This window comes from Perca flavescens, chromosome 22 (genome assembly GCF_004354835.1).
Source record: "Perca flavescens isolate YP-PL-M2 chromosome 22, PFLA_1.0, whole genome shotgun sequence".
NCBI lineage: Eukaryota > Metazoa > Chordata > Actinopteri > Perciformes > Percidae > Perca > Perca flavescens.
In genome coordinates, this window is record NC_041352.1 from 9,907,189 (window position 1) to 9,930,557 (window position 23,369).

Genomic DNA, 23,369 nt, shown 5'->3' on the forward strand with positions numbered 1-23,369 from the left:
GGCAAGTGTGACAAACTGCCCTACTAGTCTTGATGGAGTGCAAAGAAGCATTTTTCACTTTTAGCCACAACCCCACCAGTCACATTACATCAGGGATGTGAAACTAATTTTCACTAAGGGCCACACTGGAAAAAGAATCACAAAGGGCCAGACATGTAGAGTTCATTTTTGTTTTGGTTCTGACTTTTATGGCTCTCACATTTGTCACCTTTTTGTAAATTTGTTGCTTTTTCTGAAATTTTTTGTATGTTTTGTCACATTTGTTGACATGAAGCCCTACAAAAGTCATCAAGAGTTCCTTATCCATCATAGAAGTTAGCAAATAAAGCAAAACTATTTATTTTAACAGCAACCTATTTCACAGCCTGAATATGAAAACTGATTCTGGGGGAATTTCTGAGTCTGAGTCGGCAAATCTGCCATATTTTGCTTTGAATGTTATGTAATTGTAGTTTAAAAAAAAAAAAAAGAAAAAAACTGTTTCTTGTTTGGCGCACAACTAAAATTTATTGTAAACCGAAATTGATACATACGGGCCAGATCTCCAGCTGCAAGGGGCCGGATTTGGCCCTCGGGCCTCGAGTTTTACACATGTGCATTACATGCACTCAATCAATTTAGTAAATTTATGTTGCAATATCAATCATGCTCTCAGAAAAAAAAAACCTACATTTAACAAAGTGAACTTGTATTTATGTAAAAAAAAAAAAAAGTGTGCACATCAGATCTGTATCAGCACTTAGCCTTAAAACAGTTCCAAAATACAATGTAATCTAAAGAATGCATCCAACTTGGACCCATCTCGTATCACCAAGCGCAAGGAACACACAATACATTAAATAGTTGCATATAAAAATAAAAGTTCATAGTAAAAAAAGTTCTTTTCAACAGGAGTATGAACAGGGAATATGTACACACCGGCCAAATACAAGTCAGGAAACTTAACACTAACGTGACTAACTTACAGAAAAGCTTATTAGCTTAGCAGCTGAACATCGACTACTGGCTGGCATTATGTACCATTGTTGTGCTGCTGTTGACAGGCTCGCCATCTTTTCCGTCACAGCTTGTGTCCTGCACAGCGTCATTTTCAGCAGTGTCACTGGCTGAGGTAAAGGCATTGGGATTGTATTCATAGTGCCTGGACCAGCCAGCCGCCTGGGGCATGGACCAACCAGCTGCCTGGGGCCTGGAGGGCACCGCAGTCTGGGGTGTGCCAGGTGCCCAGGAGGGGTAGCCAGCAGATCCAGCAGCAGAGCCCATAGTAGCCACATAGAAGGCCATGTTCTGTGGATTTTTCTTAAAGGCTGCCTCCATCATGTGCTGGTTGTATTGCTCTTTGAGCTGGGGCCGGGCTTCTCCCTGATACTGAAAAGGAAAACAAAGTGGTAGTTCAATTTAGTAGAAGAAGCAAATTTATATATTCTCCTTTATCACATCATATAATTTGACCTTGTTTCACCTCGCCTTTAAGGCCATAACCAGACTACGGTTAGGCCTCCATTACGGACGTCTTGTTCTATGTCCAAACCGCTTTTTCGCTGTTCTCAGTTAACAGGAAACCTGGGCAGGACAATAGTCTCACTTTTATCTGCCTTTACCATTTGAGCAAATAATGCTTTAGCTAGCTACTTACAGACGGTCCATGTGAGGGAATGTTGGTGTACATGGTTCCACGAACCGGGCTGCCTTTGTTGTAGCGCTCAGACACCCAGCTGGTGTCTTTCTGGTGCCTCCTTAGCTTCATCCTTCGGTTCTGAAACCACGTCTTAACCTATAAATAAGATGGAGATCCCAGCTGATCAAAAAGTGAACATGCATACATTTTTTTATGCTTGCAACCTGTTTAATGCCTCACCTGTTTGTAGGTCAGCCCTGTCAGCTCTGCAAGGTTCTTCATTTCAGCAGGGGTGAGGTACCTCTGAACACTGAAGCGCTGGACTAGAGTATTCATCTGAATCTCTGAGAAGGCTGCACGGGCCTTTACTTTAGGGTTATTTACAGCAGTAGTCTTCTTGACTACTTCTGCATCGTTCTCATTGACAGCAAAGGTCCTTGGCTCTTCCATGATGGAGCTTGAAACATCTTTGCTGGCATCAGGGCTCCTGCTGCTTGCCTCATCATTGAGTTCTTTCTTCACCCAGGTGGCAGGGTCTGCCTGGGGGAGAACTCCTTCTCGGCTGCTGCCAGAACTCCATGAATCTAAGTGAACGGGAACAAATTGTGAGAAGGGTGAGCTACAGGGTCAACGTGGATTTGCCAAAGCATTTTAAAAAAAAAAAAAATATTGCTTAAAAAAAAAAAAGGTATATACACATTTACAGTAAACTATGCCCCATTTTCAAAGGCATATTGAACACATCTAGCCAGAGACTGTTTCTCGGATTCTGTCGCGAGATGTCGCCACATGGCTTTTTCCAGGAGTGCTCAGTAAAGTCAGTGGCGGGATGTTTGGGAATCTCTTTCACGACAAAGATGGAACTGAATTGGACTTCGGGTGCAATGTTGGTGGAAGAAATTATAGCTTTCAGCAACCAACGCGAAGATGTAAGCACTGATGCAAAAACCTTATAATTAAGTTATTGTTAATTTCCAGTTAAGTTCCAACAGCACAGGGAAGGTCCAGTCTTTTCTGCTATGATTAGCTAGCTAGCATCTTTGCAAAATACTAAGATCAAAATTACATACCCGGTGAGGTGTGTGCCTCAGAGTCACTAGTGGAATCGCTCCCGGCCCGTCTGGCCTCGTGTGACCGTGCGTCGTACGCAGTCCGGGGAGGTCCGGCCAGGAGCATACGGCCTGCCTGTGTGTCACCGAGGTAGACGACCCCGGTGCCCTGGTAGTGACCAGGGCCGTTCAGGTCATGCTGCTCCGGACTGCGAGGTGAAGACTCTTCCCGGGTTCTGGCGGTGGTGGCGTAGTAGGCCGGTGTCACCCCGGCATTGTAGTTGCTCAAATCCGTGACTCCGGCTTCGCCCCAGTTAGTCAGGTTCGCGTGGTTTTGCTCTGAACCGGGTTGGTACACGAGTCCGTAGGCGTATGCATGGTAAGAAGGGCTGTAGTTGTAACTTATCTGCGCCTTCCAGTCTGCCATCTCTCTGGCAAAATGTGCGTATCGCGATTAAAAAAAAAATAATGAAACAACCAAAAAAGTATTGGTGTTAAAAATACTTAAAATGGAGGTGGGCACCCCGTAGATCTGAAAAGACAAATAAAAGCAATGACCTGTCCAGTTAAAACAAGCAGCGCCAACTAACTTCAAAAATTAAAATGCGACCAGCCTCCAGATGCTGTTTATAAAGACGTGTGGGATTGTGGGTGTGGTGGCCGTTCTGTGGGCAGGTATGTAGGTGGGTGTTTTGATTTGAGCCAATCTCTTTGATTCACCCTTCATGGGCGGCAGTAACGTAATTTCATTGGCAACATAGGTAGGTTTAATCTTTGCTTTTAATTTGTCAAGTTTGGAGGCAAAAATAAAGTTAAGTTAGAAGAGTTACTATATACCTTTATTTAATTTTTAAGTAACCCACTTCTGTAATATCATCATCCTATATTTAAAAAATCAAAGTATAGGTACACTGAATATCTAGAGTCTTTCTTTTAGTGAGTGATGTCTCAATACCACAGATCAGCAAAGTAAAATGGCCCACAGTGTTACACCTATTGGATTGGAATGGGAATTTGGAAATTGTTTTGTGGTAATATCAATAAATGTAATTTTGTTTGGTAATATGAATATGCACTATTTGAGCACAATATAAGCCAGCATGATGATAAGGAATCTAATTATGGCCCTTTGTTGAAGAGTGTTTGTGTGTCAAAATATTTTTTAAAGACATTATTTAATCTGGTAATGTGCATGATGCATATTCTTAAATGATTATTTATAATTTGTTTAATCATATTACCTCACGGTTACCTCATGCCTAAATCCTCCTAATTGTGTGGCCCAAATTCAGTATTTGCAATCAAGAGATAAGTCTCTTTTAAAGACTTTTGAGGCTCAGATAGCTACTACTGGTGGTGTTTTGCGGTTGTGTTTGTTAGTAGGGTATAGAGCACACCTTTAGCTATCAGAAGGAAAGGAAGGCAAGAAAAGGGCAGTATTGCAACTCCCTGATAATGCAGTTCAGGAAAACATGATCTTTTTTTTATGGCATCTTGAGTGTTGGTACAAAACACGCTTCCCTGCGTGGATGAATACACTGTGCAGCAAAAGATCTAGCTAAGCAGGGAAGGGTTTTGTGTACCAGGCAGTTTCACAAAACATAACTTAGTAACCAAAAGCGGCTTTCCAAATAGTCTGTTGACTCCAATTGCATGATTAATAATGTTTTCATGTGCTTCAGTCCCAGATCAATGGACTAAATACAACATCTGGGTCTCAAGCATGAATAGTTTATGAACCACTAATACTTCATAGTCAGCATTTTTGTTAATGATTGAGAAATCTAAATAGATGGCAGCAGAGCTTCTTACTAAAAATGTATTTGACAGAATGTTTAGTCCAACATGATGTAAAACTTATTCAACTCTTTAATTTCTGCACTTTGAACATAAGTGTTCAAAGACAGACCATAACTTCAAAGCCCAACATTTCCCCATTCTGTACAGCGGGTTGGGCATGTTGATGCAAACGGCCTTTACCTCCATTTGCAATCCTTTTCATAAAGATGATTTAGATTAGCCACGTGTTACCATCCAAGTGCTTGTTTGTGTTCCCCCTCCTTGCCTGTATTGAGGTGGTAATGATTTACTTAGTGCTGAAATAATGTGCGAACAGTGAGCCTAATGGGTACATTAGCATTTTTACTGATCTCTGCCTCGACAGGGTGTGTTCGTCTGATCGTGTATGAGCTGAGAAGTTTAGGAGGGGGGTTGATGGTGTAGGTGTGTATAGTGGCAGCTGTGCAGTATACATTAGCATTGGTATGTGGTAAGGGGCCAACAGATTGGCCTCTGATGACTAGGCATACTGTACTCTATTTTGTAAGTGTATTTGTGAGGCACTGCTACTGTGAAAAAAGGGTGTACAAGCTTAGAGTATCCATACATTTGAACATGCTCATTTTAATCAATTATGGTTTGTTTGCATTTTTTTTTTTTTTTTTTTTTGCTACTGCAAAAACCTTGGTATATTTTCTTACCCTCCTGTAATAAATGTATAACAGTAAATACTGATTACCTGGTAGGCGTAAGCATATCTAACTAACTGATGCTGAATTTGACTTCTGGTCCTCAAATTACATGATTGCTTCTTCAGCATTGCTTTCTTGTATAGTGCAGATTAGTCACTGATGTTGTGTTTTGGGTAATGGGTGTTTTGGGCGGGAAATGCAACACCATGAGTATCTCCTTTGTTGTCTGAAAAGTGTGCAAATGAGGCTAGCTTTCTCCCAACTGCAACCACAAGGCACTTTTCATGCAATATAAATCAGTGGTGGAATAAGTACCGTACAGGTCCTTTACCTTTAGTAAAAGTAGTAATAGAAAATAAAACTTGATTACTAAGCCTTGCGCTAAAAATGCGTAAGTATACAAGTATATATCGGCTAAATGTTGCAAATATCAGTACTTGACATAGATGGTGCCTTTTAGTTGTTTTAGTCATGTAACAGAAAACTCAGATTCAACATTTAGTCTAGCTAGCTGCCTGGATTTACCCTGCAGAGATCTGAGGAGCAGTTAACCATAGTCCTCATAATTAGACCAGAGTTAAAAATCAACACAAAGAAAGCGGAAGGTAACGGACATCCGGCCGAAAAGAGTGAAATCCAGTGGAATTTCCGGCGGCAACGGAGCAATCCCGAAAGTGGAATGTCGTGTGTTTTCTGGTGCATGAATAAAACAGCTTTTGAACGTACACGTGTTCCACCAAAACAAGTTCCTTCCTGAGGCCAGTTTGCAGAGGCACCGTGGCTCTGTCAGGCACTTGGTTAAAGAAATGCCAATCGGGCGGCCTCTGGCTCACCCAGTAAGAGCGTTCGCACCATGTTGGCTGAGTCCTGCAGCGGCGTGGGTTTGAATCTGACCTGCTGCCCTTTGCTGCGTGTCATCCCCATCTATCTCCCCCTTTCCTGGCTATCCACTGTCACTCTATAATGAAGGTAAAAGCCCCAAAAAAATAATATAAAAAAAAGAAAGCAAAAAATGCCAATAAACCAGAGCACCATGCCGGAATGCTGTGTGGACTAGCCAGGCGCTCCTCTGCAGCGCTGTGGAGGAAGGTCTGGCAAAGGAAGACTATAGTCTAACCAACAGAGACTGATATTGAATTTTGAGATAACTATATAAGCTAATATTCATTTTTGTACATAAACACCTGAGTTTAACATATAGTTTTGTCATCCTCCAAAATTACCATACACTTAAATCAACACCTCTCTAAAAAGTTCGAATATATATATACACTACCGGTCAAAAGTTTGGGGTCACTTAGAAATTTCCATTCCAGACAGAATACCAGCAGAGATCAGTTGCATTGTTTTTTTTAATCAGGGCAGCAGTTTTCAGATTACATTATGTGCTTACATAATTGCAAAATGGTTCTCGACTGTTGTAGACAGAAGTGGCTGAAGAAATGCTTGAAATTCCATGCTTTTTGGTCTAAACGTCATACCCAAATTAAAAGTGGTACAGCTCCCATATACTTTGACACTTAGGGGTGTGCCTGATATCATTGGAAAGGAAACACTCAAGTTGTGTCAGGGTGATTCTAGGCCTTACTGACACAGAGTTACAGAGGCTAGAATGGAGATTTGTTATTTCTGTCCAAGTTATAAATCTGTAAAATTATTAAAATACACTGCTGTAAACACATCTGACAGGTAACAGACAACACAGCATTAGCCACGTCTCAGCTTACTACAGAAAAAAATTCAGAAGCTAAAAGACTCAAAAATGGATTTTATATGAATTCTTTTCTACAAATATGTCTGTGCGTTTTTTTATTTCTATTTGAAAAGTGCAAAATAAAAAGCCAAAAAACAAAAAATACAACACTTCTCAAATACACAAACAAACCCACATCAATCACCTTTCCAATGATATCAGGCACACCCCTGAGTGTCAAAGTATATGGGAGCTGTACCACTTTTAATTTGGGTATGACGTTTAGACCAAAAAGCATGAATTTCAAGTGTTTCTTCAGCCACTTCTGTCTACAACAGTCGAGAACCCTTTTGCAATTATGTAAGCAAATAATGTAATCTGAAAACTGCTGCCCTGGTTAAAAAAAACAATACAACTGATCTCAGCAGGTATTGTGTCTGGAATGGAGTGGAATGGAAATTTCTAAGTGACCCCAAACTTTTGACCGGTAGTGTGTATATATATATATATATATATATATATATATATATATGCAGGGCAGATATATTAGACTGCATCAGTTTTAGCTAGGTATACCTAATAAACTTGTAATTGAGTGTATTTTTTGTATTTAAAGTCTGCAAAGTGAGTAAATATTGCTGTCAGATTAATGTACTGGAATAAAAAGTACAATATCTTTTAAATGTAGTGACGAAAACGTATAAAGTAGCATAACATTTAGTATAATACTAAAGTTGGTCTATGTATAAGTAACTCACTGTTGCACAACTTCCATAAATATCTGTTACTTTTCCACCACTTTTAGATTGGTTGCACTACGCCCTCCTCTCCGCTTGGAGGCGCTGTTTGTTTTTGTCAGACCGAATGCACACTGATAGCAGCAGGTCCCTTTAACTCAACTCACATGGAACTCCTGGCCGGTTCTGCTCCGCGTGCTGGCAGTTGAAGCCTAAACGGACCAGACCGAGTTAGGGGGTTCGAATCTGTCAGACTCTCCTTTTCGGTTTGATAGCTTCATACGTATCCGACTTTTTTTAAAGAGATTTTTTTTGTTTACAGCAAACTCGGTAGCTAGCTAGCTATAAGACCTGCCCAGAGAGGCTCTCTTTACATATTTGACAGCTGTAACATACTTGGGACACCGTTGGTAACCACAACAGAGAAGGACAACTCGTTAATCTAAGCCGGTTAATTAGAAATAGTACCGCTAACGGTCACAACAGGTTAACTAAAGGTGGTAACATTTGCTCTGAGCTGTCAAGATGACCGAGGAACTTGAGCGAATTCTTTTACAGCTGACACAGCCCGATAATGCTGCCATTCAGCAGGTAACGTTAAAGCCACAAATAACTTTTTTTCAAGTTAGCGTTTAGCTACGTTACTAGCTAGCTAGTTTGTTAGGCAGACGACAAGTTTGAAAACCAACCGTTAACGTTAACTAACGGTTATCGAAGTAACGTTAAGCTAGCGAAGTAAACGTCTGGTAATAACGGCCGGCTGACTGTCAAGCAGTTGGTCATGATATATCTAGCTACAGCACCAATGTGTTCTAACATTATTAGATGTCATGTAACGTTAGATAACTTAAACTTAGTTCAAAAAAAAAAAAAATTCAGGCCTCGGGCTGAGTCAGTTGGCTGCATTTTGTAATGTGCGTTTGTGCCTTGTGATTTCTACAATAATGTAGCTTTGTGGCAGCCAGTCTAACTTGGTCAGACTTCTTTTGTCCCCCTTTTAGGCCACCGCCCAGCTGAAACAGGCTTTCAAAGACCCAGCCATTATACCAGCACTGTGTGCTGTCATGAGTGGCTCCCAAAACCCTCAGGTATTGTGTGAGCAGTGAGAGAAATGTTTTATCCTATTGGATAAGTATAATTTCCAGAGTGAGTGTGTGTGTATGTGAAATGGCGAGTGATGGGTATCAGCATTTGTCCTTGTGTGCTTTCATCTTTGTAAACTTCCTGAAATCTTCACCTGATTGTACATCTTAGATTCGTCAGTCAGCTGCAGTGATGCTGAGGATGAGAGTGAAGAAACACTGGAAAAAAATTATCCCTAATGATAGAGAAAGGTTCACAGATTTTTTTTCATTGACAAATTTACACTACACCCAGTTATAGTTGAAATTAAGTTGTAATTGTGATGTTTGCCCTTATTCATTCATGCAGCCTTAAGGCAGTGGTGCTGCAGGCCTTCATGCAGGAAACAGAGTAAGCTATTCAGTTTATTTAATTAACTTATTGTGTCTTCAATTAACCAGATTGTATGTGTTGTAAATGACACTGACACATATAAAATGTTATCTCAAGTGCGTATGGCCATATGCAGCCATACACATGTGACATAGGAATGAGCCTGAACTAAATCTATAAATCTGTTTTGCAGGCACACAGTGCAGCATTCACTCTCCCAACTGTGCGCAGTTATGGTCAAACATGAAACACCAGACCGCTGGCCTGCCCTGCTGCAGTTTCTCAATCAATCTACCAAGAGCAGCAACCCTCATGAACGACAGGTACAGGCTTCATGTAACAACTACGAATTTAGATACGGTTCATTTATCTACTAATTTAACAGTTAATTTATTATCTTCATTAGGACCTTCAAATGATTGCTGAACATCTCTACTCTAATTTGCAATCTGTGGCTACAGCTGTGTTGTATTGCATTTTTCATTTCATGACCTAAGAGTTACAGTTTGTTTTGGAGTTGTTTAACTACTTCAGTCTCCTGTTAGATTGTATGACACAATCTTTGTCAATCACAGCCTTGGAATATCAACGCTCTTCTGTCCTAACAGGTTGGCCTCCTGCTGCTGAATAAGGTGATGGAGTCCAATCCTGAGCCTTTCAAGCCTCACTACTGCCAGCTGCTACAGCTGTTTAGTACTGTGCTGCAGGACCACAACAACCCGACAGCTTTGTACTACTGCATCCTCGCCCTTACAGCCATTACTGCATACACTGGCTCAGAAGAGATGGTGAGGCAGTTTTAACTTTGACATTTGGCAGCAACAGTTTTCAAATAGTATATAGACATTCAAAACATTACAAATGGGAAAGATGTATACACTTTTTAATGACCGATGTGACATATTGCTGCCCTACAGAACCTGATGCGTTCTATCATCCCAAGTCTGATTGTCGCTTTGAAACACCTCATCAAGGCAGATCAGGTAAATTGAAGTATTTTTTTTTTTTTTTTAACAAGTAATCCTGTTTCTGTTGCCAGTTAATTTAAGGGTATAAATCACTCAGACCTGTCGAATTATTACGTTTGTCTGTGTTTGCACAGGGCCAAGCCAGCGAGGCCATGGAGGTGTTTAATGAGCTCATGGAGAGTGAGGTGTCCATCATCGTCCCTCATGTTGCTGAGATTGTCCGCTTCTGCTTGGAGGTGGGAGCTGAATGTCTGAATTCTGTCTTTACTTCCCACTGTTGTGAATTTTATTTTAATTTCAGAATTGACAGATTATAACATGTTCAATATCAATGTTTGTGTCAGGTGGGCAGTGACACCACACTGAGTGACTCTCTGCGGGTGAAAGCACTCTCTTGTATTGCCTTCCTTATCAAGCTGAAGAGCAAGGTAAAATAAACCATATGCTACTTTAAATAAATTAGTAACAAGGCTCAAGAACAGGTATGAGTCATTTGAAACAGAAATGGTCAGGTCTCCTGGGTTTGCATATTTGGAAACAAAAGATGGAAGATTTCTGTTTTATTGGCCAACTACAAAGTGTTTACTTTACTCTACTTTGTAGACGGTGCTGAAGCAGAAGCTGCTGAACCCCATCCTGCAGACCATTTTCCCTGTGCTGATTGCAGCTCCCCCACCTGGGGAGCATGACCCAGAGGATGAGGAGGATGACAGCGGAGATGGCACAGACAATGACAATCCCAAACACTGTGCTGCTCAGGTATTTGTGTTGATATACAATGTGTTCTTCTGTTGTGTAAGAAAATGTACTTTGCAACAACTCAAGTAGATTCACTGTGGAGTTGCAAGAAAGCTTAATCTTGATAAATTGTTTTTGCTAATTGTTTTACAGATAATTGACACTATGGCCCTCCATATGCCCCCAGAGAAACTGTTTCAACAACTGGTAAGTCATCTGGATGTTGATGTTAACAGAGATGTTCAGGGTTCATACGTTTTGAAAAAACCTGGAAAAGTTATGGAATTTGAAAAATGCAAATTCCAACATAAAACATAAAAAGACCCAGAAAGTTTTGGAAAAGTCATGAAATTTTTTTTAACACAGCATAATAATATGTGATTAATAAATGTACTTTCACATAGTCTTAACCTCAACGTTTTATTCGGGGAGCAATATTATGAATCCCACTATGAACCACATAAATTGTCATTAATTTTATAGTTAAAATGAATTTTTATAGGAAAAAAAACAAAATTACCCTTTTTAAGGTGAACTTTCTTTTTTAGGTTTTTGTTTGGGTCTTGATGAATCTTTAAAACAGCAATGGGCATTTAAATAACATGCATTAAGTAAGAGTCCTGATTTGAAAATTTTACACACCGTGCAAAACACAACACCTCCCTCTCCTCTCCCAAACCCGTCCCTACAACCTATTAAATCAATAAAAATAATTTCTTACACGGCACTGGAACTTTTATTCTTGTATTTGTATTTTATTCTATTTTAGCCCGTTATTTTCTATCTCTTTTTAATTTCTCTTTAATGTTTTAGGTAAAGCACTTTGAATTGCCTTGTTGCTGAAATGTGCTATAGAAATATAGTTGCATTGCCTTACAACCTCCAGCCTGTCAGTCTGTCACCAGGGCATATACCGCTTTCGGCTCGCCATTATACAGTATTGCAGCGAATGCTGTCTGCGTTGAGTGTAACCACACTTGCAACCGCTTTACCGGCATTGCCGTGACTCACTGTGACTTAAACAAACTGCTGAGGTGACATAATTTTGCTCCGTTCGCACCACTGCTCTGTGTGTGTTTTGTAGCCCCGCAGGACAGATAAGCTCGCACTTACATGCTCTGTTACTGGAATTTGGCACTGTTGGATTTAATGTGAATTGGTCCTTGGTAGTACCGTCGTAATTCAGTCGGTACCCAAGAAAGTACAGAATTCGGTACCCAATGTATTACATTGTGTCTTGTGTTTTAGATGCCTCTTGCCAAGACCTGCCTTGCCAGTGAAAACCCCTATGAGAGGAAAGGGGGTCTCATGTGTCTTGCTGTGCTGGCTGAAGGATGTGCTGACCACATACGCACCAAGTATGTCTAGCTGACATGGAAAAAGTTCCCCATACTTATTTTCTTTTTTTAAATTCATGTATATTTCATTTTTTTTTTTTTTTTATTTGTTTTATTCATGTATATTTCATAACCATATTCATAGTGTGTCTGTTGGCTGACTTTGGAACAATCAACATGATTTGAGTAACTTCACCTTTATACCTGTCGATGTTAGGTTGCTGTCATCAATGCTGCAGACAGTGTGCCAGAGTCTCTCTGACAGTAATCAGGTGGTGCGCAGTGCTGGCCTTTTTGCCCTGGGACAGTTCTCTGAACATTTACAGGTAATTCAACACAGCAACATGTAAAATGGTACATACCTTTTTACCTTTGCTTACATGTTAATATTTTGCTTTTAAAGGCCCCCATATTGTCAAAAGTGAGATTTTCACGTTTTCTTTTTTATTATAAAGCAGGTTGAGGTGCTATGTTAATACTGTGAATGTATCAAAACGCTCAATCCACAGAAAAATGCACACAGCCCGTATTTGCAAACTGTGCCTGTTTTAAACGAGCCATTTACTTTAATGAAAACATGTTCATAAATAGATATTATTTGCAATATTTTGATATTTGATATATTTATACAGTTGAATGCTCACAGTTCAGACTTGGGACTGTGTATGTAGGAGAGGATATACATTTCAGTACAATATTGCATTCCTTGGCATGGCAGTACTGGTTACTTATTTTTACACATGTATATCTATAGTTTAACAGAATACAAAATGTTCTTATTTCTATAATTTCTTTTTACCAACTATTCTTCCCAGCCTGAAGTGAGCAAGTACTGTGCAGAGTTGATGCCTTTGTTGCTGGGTTACCTTTCGTCCTTGAACCAGGCCAAGGTTGGTCATGTCACCAAGGCCTTTTATGCCCTGGAGAACTTCATGGAGAACCTAGGTAAGCTTAAAAAAAGGTTTATTCAATGACTGGCACAGTATGCCTGCACACCTTGCTCCCTGTAAGAGGAAACAGCCTTCCCATGAACCAGTAAAAAACAACAACAACTCAACAAACCAACAAACGTGTGTTATACAGATGATCTGGTATTGCAAAGGTTAAAATTCTTCAAAATTGGCACAAAACTCCACTTGGACCCAAGGATGAACTGATTGACTTTTCACGCAAATTTTTCAGTAGGATTAAATAATGAAGTTATGATATTTTTTATATATATATATATATATATAAAACTTCACTGTGATGTCATAATGTTGTGCAAAAACACTTTTCTCAGGAAGCGAAGGGAAGATTTTGACCATATTTCACATTTGGTTGGATACTGAATTGAAATAAAACTGTGCTGACTGTATAGATCTTCTGTGCTGCCGGGTTGAAAATGTGTGTCAAGCATCCATGTTTCATCAAATACGCTAATTACCTTTTTTATCAAATTGCTTCAAAGTCTTTGCTACATATGTTTTGAGTCTTGACAGAAATTAATGTAAACTGCAACTTGGCTGGTTGATGAACTAGAACAGCTAGGCGGTAATTCTTGTCAGAATAGGGTCTACATGCTTTATCTTCTCTTTCTTTTTGGTTAAACAGGAGCAGATATTGAACCCTACTTGCCCACCCTCATGGAAACTATGTTGTCTGCCCTTAACAATACGGAAAACCTCAAGATAAAAGAGCTTGCTGTGTCTGCTATAGGTGCCATAGGTAAGAAGATGTCAAAGATTCATCAGATGCAATCATGCAATTTTTCAGGCTTACTATGTAAGCTAAATGTTAAGCTTAACAACTTATAACTCACTTTAGCAGTGTTCAGTTTTCGTCCAAGTGTGTGTTTCTGATGTGGAGAGCTGAGAGAGTGAGAGAGACTGTGTAGTTTTACACTTTAGCCAAACAATACTCCAGGTCATTTCCGGCTGAAGAAGTGCTACTCAATAAAAACATAAAGTAGGGTTGTTGGTGTAATGTTAACCTGCAACACTTGGTCCACTATGAAACAAACTTGCGGAGATAATGTTACTCTTGGATCAAAGTGAAGTGATGTAAGCCCCATTGTAAATCACTGTCTTATCAGCCAATGCCGCCAAGGAGCTGCTGGTTCCCTACTTCCCTCCAGTTATTGAAAGCCTGAAGGGCTTCCTGACTACCACCACAGAGGAAATGAGGTCTCTGCAAACTCAGTCCTTGGGTATGTAACCACAGAGATTTGCAAAGTAAAAGGAAGAAGTTGTGATGTATATTTAGAACAAACTATTTTTCCCACTTGACCCTGGTGGCATTTTGTTATACATAGATCTTGTGATAATGTAGGTTTTGTTTTACTCTTGTTAGAGAGTAGTATGTAGAGAGAAAAAATAAATAAATATATATATATTTTTTTAAATTGCAACACCAAACCCGATAGCATAAATTAATAGATGTTGACCCTTGTTGCTGTTAGATACGCTCTCTGTGCTGGCCCGTACCATTGGCAAAGATGTCTTCAGTCCTCTTGCTGCAGAGTGTGTTCGGTTGGGCCTCAACCTCACCGACACCATTGATGACCCTGACTTGAGACGCTGCACGTATGTAACTCAGTGTGTGTAAATGTTTGAAGTTTTTTTTTTGTCCCCACATACAGTCTGTTAGTTCAAGATAAACTGAAGGAAAATAAATACATTTAAAAAAAAGTCTCCCTCTGTGCTTCTGTCCTTCAGGTACAGTCTCTACTCTGCTGTATCCACAGTAAGCCCGGAGTGCCTGACACCTCACCTCCCGGCCATTACAACAGTCATGCTGCTCGCCCTCAAGTCCAATGAAGGCATTACGGTATGAAGCATACACACAACACTATGAAAACTACAAGCTGTTCATCTCTCTAAAAAATTGGGGAATCTCTGTGTGTGTGTGTGTGTGTGTGTGTGTGTGTGTGTGTGTGTGTCTTTTGAAATATCTCATGTCAACCATTCATCCAATCTACTTCACACTTGGTTTCCTTGGTACCCAGCCCCACTTGGGTTTGGAATTTTAAGCAGTTTATTATTATTTATTTCAGCATTTATTGAAAACAATGACTACAAAATTAACAGATAAATTAGAAAGAAATAACTATTTGCATAATAAACAAATCAGACTAAAAGATGATACAGATGAAGTAGCCTTTGATGTCAATTAAATCTGGTCGGTTTGTCAAATGTTGTGGTTCAGCAGAGAAAATACATGGAGCCAAATGTTATATGTATTGACAACTTAACTTTAAAACTATACTATGATCCATACAGAAAGTTATGATATTATAAATCCCAACACTGTCTCCTCCTAACTTCTGTTAAATCAAGTTAATTCTTTGTCATTTTGTTTGTTATGAATCATTGTTCTTTTTTTTTTTAAGCATTTTGGGGATCCTAAATACTCTGTTTAGAACTATACATGTCTGTGTTGCACTCATTAAGATCTCATCTGATCAGATTTCTGTTATTTAAACAACTGACCATAAATACTGTTAATGAATACGGGAATGGAGAACGACTAAAGGCTCGGTCAGCAACAATTAGCTCCGGTTAGCTCCATTATAAAGATATGGAGTGGACGAGACTGCTGCAGAGAAAAAAAATCACGACAAAAAAACATATAGTAAATAACATATTAGGTGCTTTGGGGTCCTTCTGTAAGTAATTGTGGGGTACAATGGTTCTAGAGAAATACCACAGGCCAAGCAATCTGCCCGTTTCAAACAGGCACATTTTGAAAGATTACTACTGGTAATATAAATAATAATTCAGCATTTCACTCAGCATCCTCTTCCTCTGTCCTTTCATCAGGCCCACATTGAGGAGGACAAGACATTTGTCCTGCTGGATGATGATGATGATGACGATAACGAAGGACAAAAACTTGCAGATGAATTTCTGGAAGATGAGCCGGAGACAGATATCCATGATGTTGCAGGGTGGGGGTCACATACACATACAAACGTACATGCAAGTATATTTACTATCCCTGAGCAAACGTTTGCGCTCACTCCGTCTGATACCATGTCTATCCATCTCTCAGGTTCAGTGTGGAAAACGCCTACATCGATGAGAAGGAGGATGCCTGTGATGCACTGGGAGAGATTGCATTCAGCACTGGGTAACATAGATATTTACATGGGATCTAGTCTCGGCATTTATATGGCGCTTCTTGTATTTCTCTTCTAGTCTGACTCTATTCTCAGAAACTGTATTACAGCAACTCAGAGTAGTACATGTGCAGTTATCTTTTAGGTAATGTCGAATAGTTTTACATTTCTTTTCTGTTCTAATTTTGTCATATGTTCTTTAAAACGGTGTAGTACTAATTTTATGTCAGGCACTTTTGTGTGCATACATGTGTGTATTTTAACTTGTGTTGCTGTGTTTCCCATGAAAGTGCTGCCTTCCAGCCCTTCTTGGAGTCCAGCTTTCAGCAGGTTTACGAGATGAGAGATGTAAGTCACTCTGACTGGCTGGTCTTCTATGATCCTTCTTGTCCAATGTGCCATGAAGGGCACTTTGTACATCGGGTTTATAAATGGAAGTGTCCGTAGATAGATTGATGATGCAAGTCTTGAACTCTTACCATGCTTTAAATCATTATCTTAAGTCAGTTTTAAAAGCTATCCAGTACATTTATAGTTATTTAGATAAAGGTTTTTCATTATTATTATTATTATTTAATAATCAATCAATCTCTAAGTCAGGGTCAACGTTAGGTTAGTTCCACTGGTCATAGTAGGGACTTGGTGTCTTGTTAAACAACACTTCTGAATGGCAGGTGCATAATCTCTCTTCTCACCCCATAATTCTGTCATTTTGTGTGTGTCTCCCTAGTTTCCCCACGAGGATGTCCGCAGGGCAGCATTCGGAGCCATGGGCCAGTTTTGTCGAGCTCAGCATCAAGTGTGGAAGGAGAATCCCACCGAGACCAACCACCAGGGTAAAGCCTCTCTTCTCAGGAACTCTACGCTACTGTTATTTACAGGAAATGCAGAAATGGGTGGTGCTGCTTTCTGCTGCATTGGGAATTATTAATGATCAACATCAAGTGAGAAAGTACAAGTGGTTTCTAAGCAGATACACAGTATACTGTGAGATTATATACCATTGCAAACAGTAAGGTCGAAGCAAGCTAACTTCTTTTTATTTTTTTTTAAGACTGTGTTGAACAGGTATCAATGCAGTTGCCTTTTGCTAGTTTTAACTTTATTCCTCCTCATACATGCGCATCTTGTCTCCCCCACACACACACACACACACACACACACACACAGCCCTACTGAAGTTGCTGGATGTGGTTCTTCCCTGCTTTGTGGAAACGGTGCGAACGGAGCATGAGCGCCAGGTGGTGATGGGTGTTCTGGAAACCATGAACAATGTCATAAAGTCGTGCAAGGAGGAGGCTTTCAAAAACCCTCAACGTCTAAAGGAGATCAGCCATGTCATCCGGGATGTGCTCAAGAAAAAGGTGAGAAGAGGGGAGGCTGATGAGGTTGAAGGCTTTTTTTGTTATAGCTAAGGACGCTAAAATACTCTGTTCATTATACTCATTCACCAAAATGATATTTCCTAGGTGGAAGTAATGCTCGTAACCCTCCATCATTGGTTCCTCTCTTTTCTCTCTGTTCAGACCGTTTGTCAGGATGGTGGTGGTGATGAAGCTGATGATGAAGACCAACAGGTTAGCTGTCTTCTTGCTGAATATGAAAGTCATGGACATTAAAGTCCATCTACTCATACAAGTGATTTAATCTTGAATGTCACAACATTACAGCAAAATTGTTTGTATGTGTTGATGAATATGAATTATTGTGGTTAGAACATGTTAATGTGAATTACTTTCAAAGTGAATGGATGGAACGTTGAACTGGTAATGCAAGAGTTTCACTTTCTTTTGCAACCATCCAGGTTAAAGTGTATGCTCTCACATTATACCAATGCAGTCAAAAAATAAATTTTTAATAATTTTATATATTGATACTGTAAATATAGATTATGTAGATATTGAATTATAGGCTGCTTTTTACCCATTATTTCCACATCACTTTTCAGTTACACATTGTCCTTTGTGTTGATGTGCTTTCTGATTCAGGCAGAGTACGATGCTATGCTCCAGGAGTTTGCCGGGGAGGGAATCCCTCTGCTGGCCTCTTCTGTGCCCGCAGACAACTTTGCACCTTTCCTCAATGACCTGCTGCCTCTCCTCATGAGTAAAGCTGTGAGTCTGGAACAATTAACAAGAACTGGAGTCTAACAGAAGTCTATTTACTTGTAGATTTTGTTGGTACGATTATAGTCTGAAGAATAATCACGGTTTCACGATTATCACGATTATGCATTCATTTATTTCACTACTCATATATAAAATCACATGAACAGAAATAACACAGGAACAGTTTTGAATGTTTTGAAAATGATTATATGATCAATCATCAACCTTTTTTTTAATTAAATTCATCTGAAAAGATTAGAGACTAGAGGTGACTTGGTCACAACACAAACAAAGGCCAAGTTGGCAACAACAGTGCTGTCCTTCAGGCCCTCAAAAAGCTCCAAACGGCCCTGCTAGCTGTGTTTCTAAAAGTTGGATGAGCTGCCTGTCACAGGGAGATGTGCAGCATGTTGCCAAGGAATAAATGCGATGGAGAGATCTCTTTGCAGCCTTATTTCCCATAAGGGGGTGAAGAGGAGTAAGTAAGTAACGTTAAGCGGTAACGTCAGTGACATGATTGAACTGTTGCGGAGTTTTGACTCGTATGAACATAACGTTACAACGTTATCGTCGGCTGATGCTGACTTGTTAGATAGCGTTAAATGTAATGTTACTGTTAACATTAAACAGGCTAACGTGAGCTAACTGGTAATGTTGACAAGCTGACAAACAATTAACAACAACGTTAACAAACAAAGTCGCTAGCAGGCTTACCAACTTGGGTTGAATTCCCTGTTGCAGCTGTCGTGAGGTCAGGGGCTGGCTCTGCTCTGTGTTTTCCTGGTGTTTACATCAAATAAGCAATGTTAAAAAATTGCAGCAGTAAGTTATCCCACCACGGGATGCCGTTGTACACAACTCTGACCATCAATACTCACAGTGACTGACGTCTGATGTGAGCGTTTATGTTGTCAAGGAGGTTTGTAACACACGTTATAATGCTCGCTTAGCTGCTAGCATGGCACTCCCTCATACTCTGCTTCTGACTGGCTATTGCGCATGTGCGCCTCCAAACAAAGATGGTACAGAAGTGAGATGCCTCACTCGGTAGCTAAAACAGAGAGCTCAACACACAGGGTGAAAAGAGGAGCTGCAGCAATGTGTAGTACAACAAGAAATATGGTGTTTTTTTAAAATTTAAACCATGTAAACCTATTCTGGTACAACCTCTAAATACAATTCTGAACCTGAAAATGCACTTTATAGTATCTGTTCAGGCCCCGTTTAGGCACCGGCACCATTTTAAAAATACTGGTATCAGAAAAGAAAAAAAACAACAATACCCAACCCTAGTAATAGGTCATAAAAATGTGATATAAGCTATTGATGTATATTTAGCCTGTAACTGTTTCATACAGGGGCGAGGTGTGTGCTCTCCACTTGCGACTGTAGTTTATGATGCGTGCCCCTTACTACATGTTCACATTAGAAAGATACAGAGGAATGTGGACTCAGACTCTTCTTCAGGACTCGAGACTAGAACTCAGGTAATGGTGACTGGACTCGGACTCTTCTTTCATGACTCTGACTTGGACTCGAACACTGGGGACTCGATACTTGACTTGGACTCAACAGTTGGTGACTGGACTACAGCATTGAATGGTACGATCCTTCTGATATTTAGCCAATGTGTATTGCCACAGAGTAATGCCTTTTGATGTGTCCTTTTGTGGTCAGTATAACACTAATTAATTGCCTTTCTCCCTCAAAAGAAATCCACATGCACCGTGGCTGACCGGTCCTTCTCTGTGGGTACCATTGGAGAAATCCTGCAGTCCCTTATGAGCGTGTCCGGGGGCCAGGGAGTGGCAGGCCGGCTGTCCAATCGTTTGCTTCCCGTGCTGGTGGCTGGAGTGAGGGACAGTGATCCCGAGGTTCGCAACAACAGCGTGTTTGGACTGGGATGTCTGGCCCAGGCAACTGGACCCATCTGTGTATCGTATCCTTCTTACGTGTGTGTGCTTTTGCAAGTGTGGATGTGTGTTGTGTATTGATGCCTAATTTCTAAAAGCAAACATTACACACAGTTGTTCCTTAGTTGACGTGTTCCAGAGACTATCCCATGATGCTGTCTGTGTTTTCCAACATGCTGACCAAAGAGTCAGACCTCAGGGTGATTGACAACCTGTGTGCCGCGCTCTGCAGGATGATCATGAGCAATGTGGATGCTGTCCCTCTGGAGCAGGTAAGTAGTATAGTAGATAGATAGTATTCCTTTTAGCCACCACAAGTAATCTTTACTGCTGACAACACATTTTCACAAGCAGGAAATTCTCCACAAACTGGAACAATAACCGACACGGTGTGATCTCCAACAGGTTGTGCCTGCTCTAGTAGCTCGTCTTCCCCTCAAAGAGGACTTAGAGGAGAACAAGACCGTGTTCAACTGCCTGGCTATGCTCTACACAAACACTCCTGCTCTGGTACAGTGCAAACACAATTTACACCTGGTATTACAATCCCTGTGTGGGAGGAATATGTGTCTCCCCTGGCATCCAAGCTAGTTACTACACAAGCAGTAATACTGCCATGTCTACATGTGGTCTAGGAAAATGTGTTCCCTGCCTCTCTTAAAACTATATTGGCATTTTTTCCTATTCATGGTCACATTATGCAGGGGTGTTAGCACCATGGTTCATTTAGTTGTTACAATTTCTCTTTAAATGCTTCTCCTCATGCCTGAAACGTATCATGGCATTGAGATTGTCTTAGTACAACAAAGGTGTTGGTGACAAACGAACAGAGAGTGATTGTTCTTCATTGTTGATGCCGGAGCAGCTTCAGATGTTTAGAATGACCTCAACACATGCTTTATAAAAACCACTATCAGGCCAATCTTTCAATCATTTATTTTTAATTACATTTTGTGATGTTTTATACAGTATTACTACATCATATTATGCATGCATGCAGCATATTTCAACTCTCTTGATTCAGTTTTTACAAACATCCCATGCTTCGATGAAGATCCTGAAACTTGTGGTTTCTCAGTCATTGTGTGTATTTGGTCCATGGACTTGGACACCAATCTTAAACATTGTTCCTTATTTTCCCTTTTCAGGTTGTGCAGCTAATGAAGCCCATAGTTGCTGCTTCCAGTCATGTCCTTGGCAACAAGAATGTTGATGAAGGTAAAGATTTCTTTGGTACCAGGCAGCATTTTCAGTGTCCTGTTTTTCTTAGATAGCACTGAAAAGGCACTAACTTAAACTCATCTGAACTGAACACTGTAACTGTTTAGTGTTCAAGCTATTTGTGCATCTGAAGTTACTGAAAAACATAGTACAGCTGGCATACTATTTTCCACTCATTGAGCATCTCCAGGCAGTCATTGCACAGTACTCATATCAACATTCGGTTGCAATGTTGCTGTATTTCTGTCATCCCTAAACTTTTATTTTGTCTCTTCTCCACAGAAACCCAGAAAACTTTGGCCATGCTGATAAAACAATTTGCCCAGCAGCACTCTGCAGACTTCCAAAAAGCTGTGACCTCACTTCCTGGAGAGCAGCAGGCCAAACTCAGTGTCGCCATCTCTGCCTCGTAGCACACACACATCCTTCCACTCTTGTGTAATAGCCAGCCAAAACAATACATTTTTATACTGTAGGTAGAAAATGGGACAATTCTTTGTGGCGTAAATGATCTAAGCACTTCAAGCATTCTACTAGTTATTATCACATTTTGCAGTTATGCCTCCAAGTATTAACTTTTAATTTATTTGCTTAAACACATGCTATGTTGAAGTTGTATTATTTTAAGAGTTATGTACTGTTTACCATCCTGTATTGTTAGCATTGTATTTTGTTTCCCTGTTATTTCTAGAACGTGCCACTATGAATTGCTACTGTCCCATTTCTGCCACTGTTTGGACTGACTTCTGGCTTTGCTATCTGAGTGTAAAGCAATGAATTTGATCGCCTGATAAATTTAATTTTTTGTTCCAATTTCCCAGTGTATGTCAGTGGACTTTACATTTTTTTTTCCTTATGTGTTTTCTCTTAGTGTTGCCTTACTCAGAAGTATCTGTTGCTTACAAAGGGCTTTCTCTAAATGGCAAACTCTGCAGCGGTGTGTTGTGTGAACTCTGGCTGAAATACAGCAATAAGAACCCCCAGAGGTCCCTGACTGACTGGACACAATAAAGCTAATACACCACATACAGTTGTTATTTAAAAAAAACAAAACAGCAGCACTTACTACTGTTAATGCTTAAAGCAGCCCAGCCTGAGACTGTATGCAGCAGTAACATATCTGTCTCTATCCGTGCTAATTCTGCTCAGCCTATCAAAAACTACTCAACAGTATCCTACAACACATATTTGACAAGTGCAAGAGATTTTTTACAAATGCTACAAAAAAAAGTAACATGATGCTACAACGCTGGCAAGTTTCGGCATGCAGTTAATGTCAAGCCATTTAACCTCGCCTCACTGTAGAAAGAGAAACTGCCGACCGTTTGAATTCTCCTAATCAAATTGAAATGGAGTTAAAAATGTGCTTTGCTGTGGATTAGTTGAACCTTTATGTTAGCCTTAATGGCCAGCTTGTGGATTCACATTAAAGGTGCAGTAGGTAGGACTTATAAAACTAACTTTCTGTCATATTTGCTGAAACTGACCCTATGTTAGAACTACATGAAGAACTACATGATTTGAAAAAATCCACTACTCCCTGTTCAGATGCACCAATCAGGGCCGGGGGGTCTAACTACGTGTCAGTCACTGCTCATGCACACACATTCATTCTCCCTTGTGGGGGGAGGGGCTTAGGAGACCGTTTTGGGCTTTAGCGGAAAGGGGAGAGGGACTGAGAAGTTGTCATTGTTCAAATGTTTTGGCTAAGTCCTGGATCTTCGCAACCCTACCTACGGCACCTTTAAATCTGCATTCTGTTTTGGATGATGGCAACTCTTTGTTCAGATCTCCCGTTGTCCCGGGGCCTCAGTGGAGTCAGGCTGCTGGTTTTCCACGTCCAACGCCATAGTCATCTGCACCGGTGTCGGTCCGTTCTCCCCTGGCAGGCAGGCAGACAGACAGGTCTTTTTAAATGCATGCGCCACTTAAACAGAGGTGTCAAGTAACGAAGTACAAATA

The 23,369-nt window shown here is 40.3% G+C and overlaps 2 protein-coding genes across 3 annotated transcripts; one reads left to right on the forward strand and one right to left on the reverse strand.

The window, feature by feature from the left end:
- Positions 1–671: 671 nt before the first annotated feature.
- On the reverse strand, positions 672–3,318 carry nanog (nanog homeobox). Its single transcript, XM_028569752.1, has 4 exons — positions 2,689–3,318; positions 1,859–2,202; positions 1,637–1,774; positions 672–1,368 (listed from the first exon to the last, which is right to left on the reverse strand). Exons 1-4 carry the CDS (start codon positions 3,092–3,094, stop codon positions 1,000–1,002), a joined length of 1,257 nt encoding a protein of 418 aa, XP_028425553.1. The 5' UTR covers positions 3,095–3,318; the 3' UTR covers positions 672–999.
- ipo4 (importin 4) lies at positions 2,363–22,258 on the forward strand. 2 transcript variants are annotated; one of them, XM_028569746.1, is made up of 30 exons: positions 2,363–2,547; positions 8,570–8,656; positions 8,823–8,902; positions 9,000–9,041; positions 9,217–9,346; positions 9,632–9,811; positions 9,941–10,006; positions 10,126–10,227; positions 10,336–10,419; positions 10,595–10,750; positions 10,883–10,936; positions 11,978–12,087; positions 12,284–12,392; positions 12,882–13,011; positions 13,660–13,773; positions 14,141–14,254; positions 14,507–14,630; positions 14,763–14,874; positions 15,867–15,994; positions 16,099–16,176; positions 16,456–16,513; positions 16,896–17,001; positions 17,336–17,529; positions 17,692–17,742; positions 18,154–18,279; positions 19,986–20,212; positions 20,326–20,458; positions 20,592–20,696; positions 21,335–21,404; positions 21,690–22,258. In XM_028569746.1, exons 1-30 carry the CDS (start codon positions 2,398–2,400, stop codon positions 21,818–21,820), a joined length of 3,351 nt encoding a protein of 1,116 aa, XP_028425547.1. In that variant the 5' UTR covers positions 2,363–2,397; the 3' UTR covers positions 21,821–22,258. The 2 variants fall into 2 exon arrangements, with proteins under 2 accessions (XP_028425547.1, XP_028425548.1); XM_028569747.1 differs by lacking the exon at positions 2,363–2,547 and adding an exon at positions 7,641–8,159.
- Positions 22,259–23,369: the final 1,111 nt, after the last annotated feature.

Excerpts from the sequence above, each read along its gene's own strand:
- ipo4 (XM_028569746.1), top strand. The coding sequence starts at position 2,398 with ATGTCGCCACATGGCTTTTTCCAGGAGTGCTCAGTAAAGTCAGTGGCG. Across the intron at positions 9,347-9,631 it reads GCAACCCTCATGAACGACAG|GTTGGCCTCCTGCTGCTGAA; the intron begins GTACAGGCTTCA and ends CTGTCCTAACAG. Across the intron at positions 10,007-10,125 it reads ACCTCATCAAGGCAGATCAG|GGCCAAGCCAGCGAGGCCAT; the intron begins GTAAATTGAAGT and ends GTGTTTGCACAG.
- nanog (XM_028569752.1), bottom strand. The coding sequence starts at position 3,094 with ATGGCAGACTGGAAGGCGCAGATAAGTTACAACTACAGCCCTTCTTAC. Across the intron at positions 2,203-2,688 it reads TGAGGCACACACCTCACCGG|ATTCATGGAGTTCTGGCAGC; the intron begins GTATGTAATTTT and ends CCGTTCACTTAG. Across the intron at positions 1,775-1,858 it reads CAGGGCTGACCTACAAACAG|GTTAAGACGTGGTTTCAGAA; the intron begins GTGAGGCATTAA and ends TCTTATTTATAG.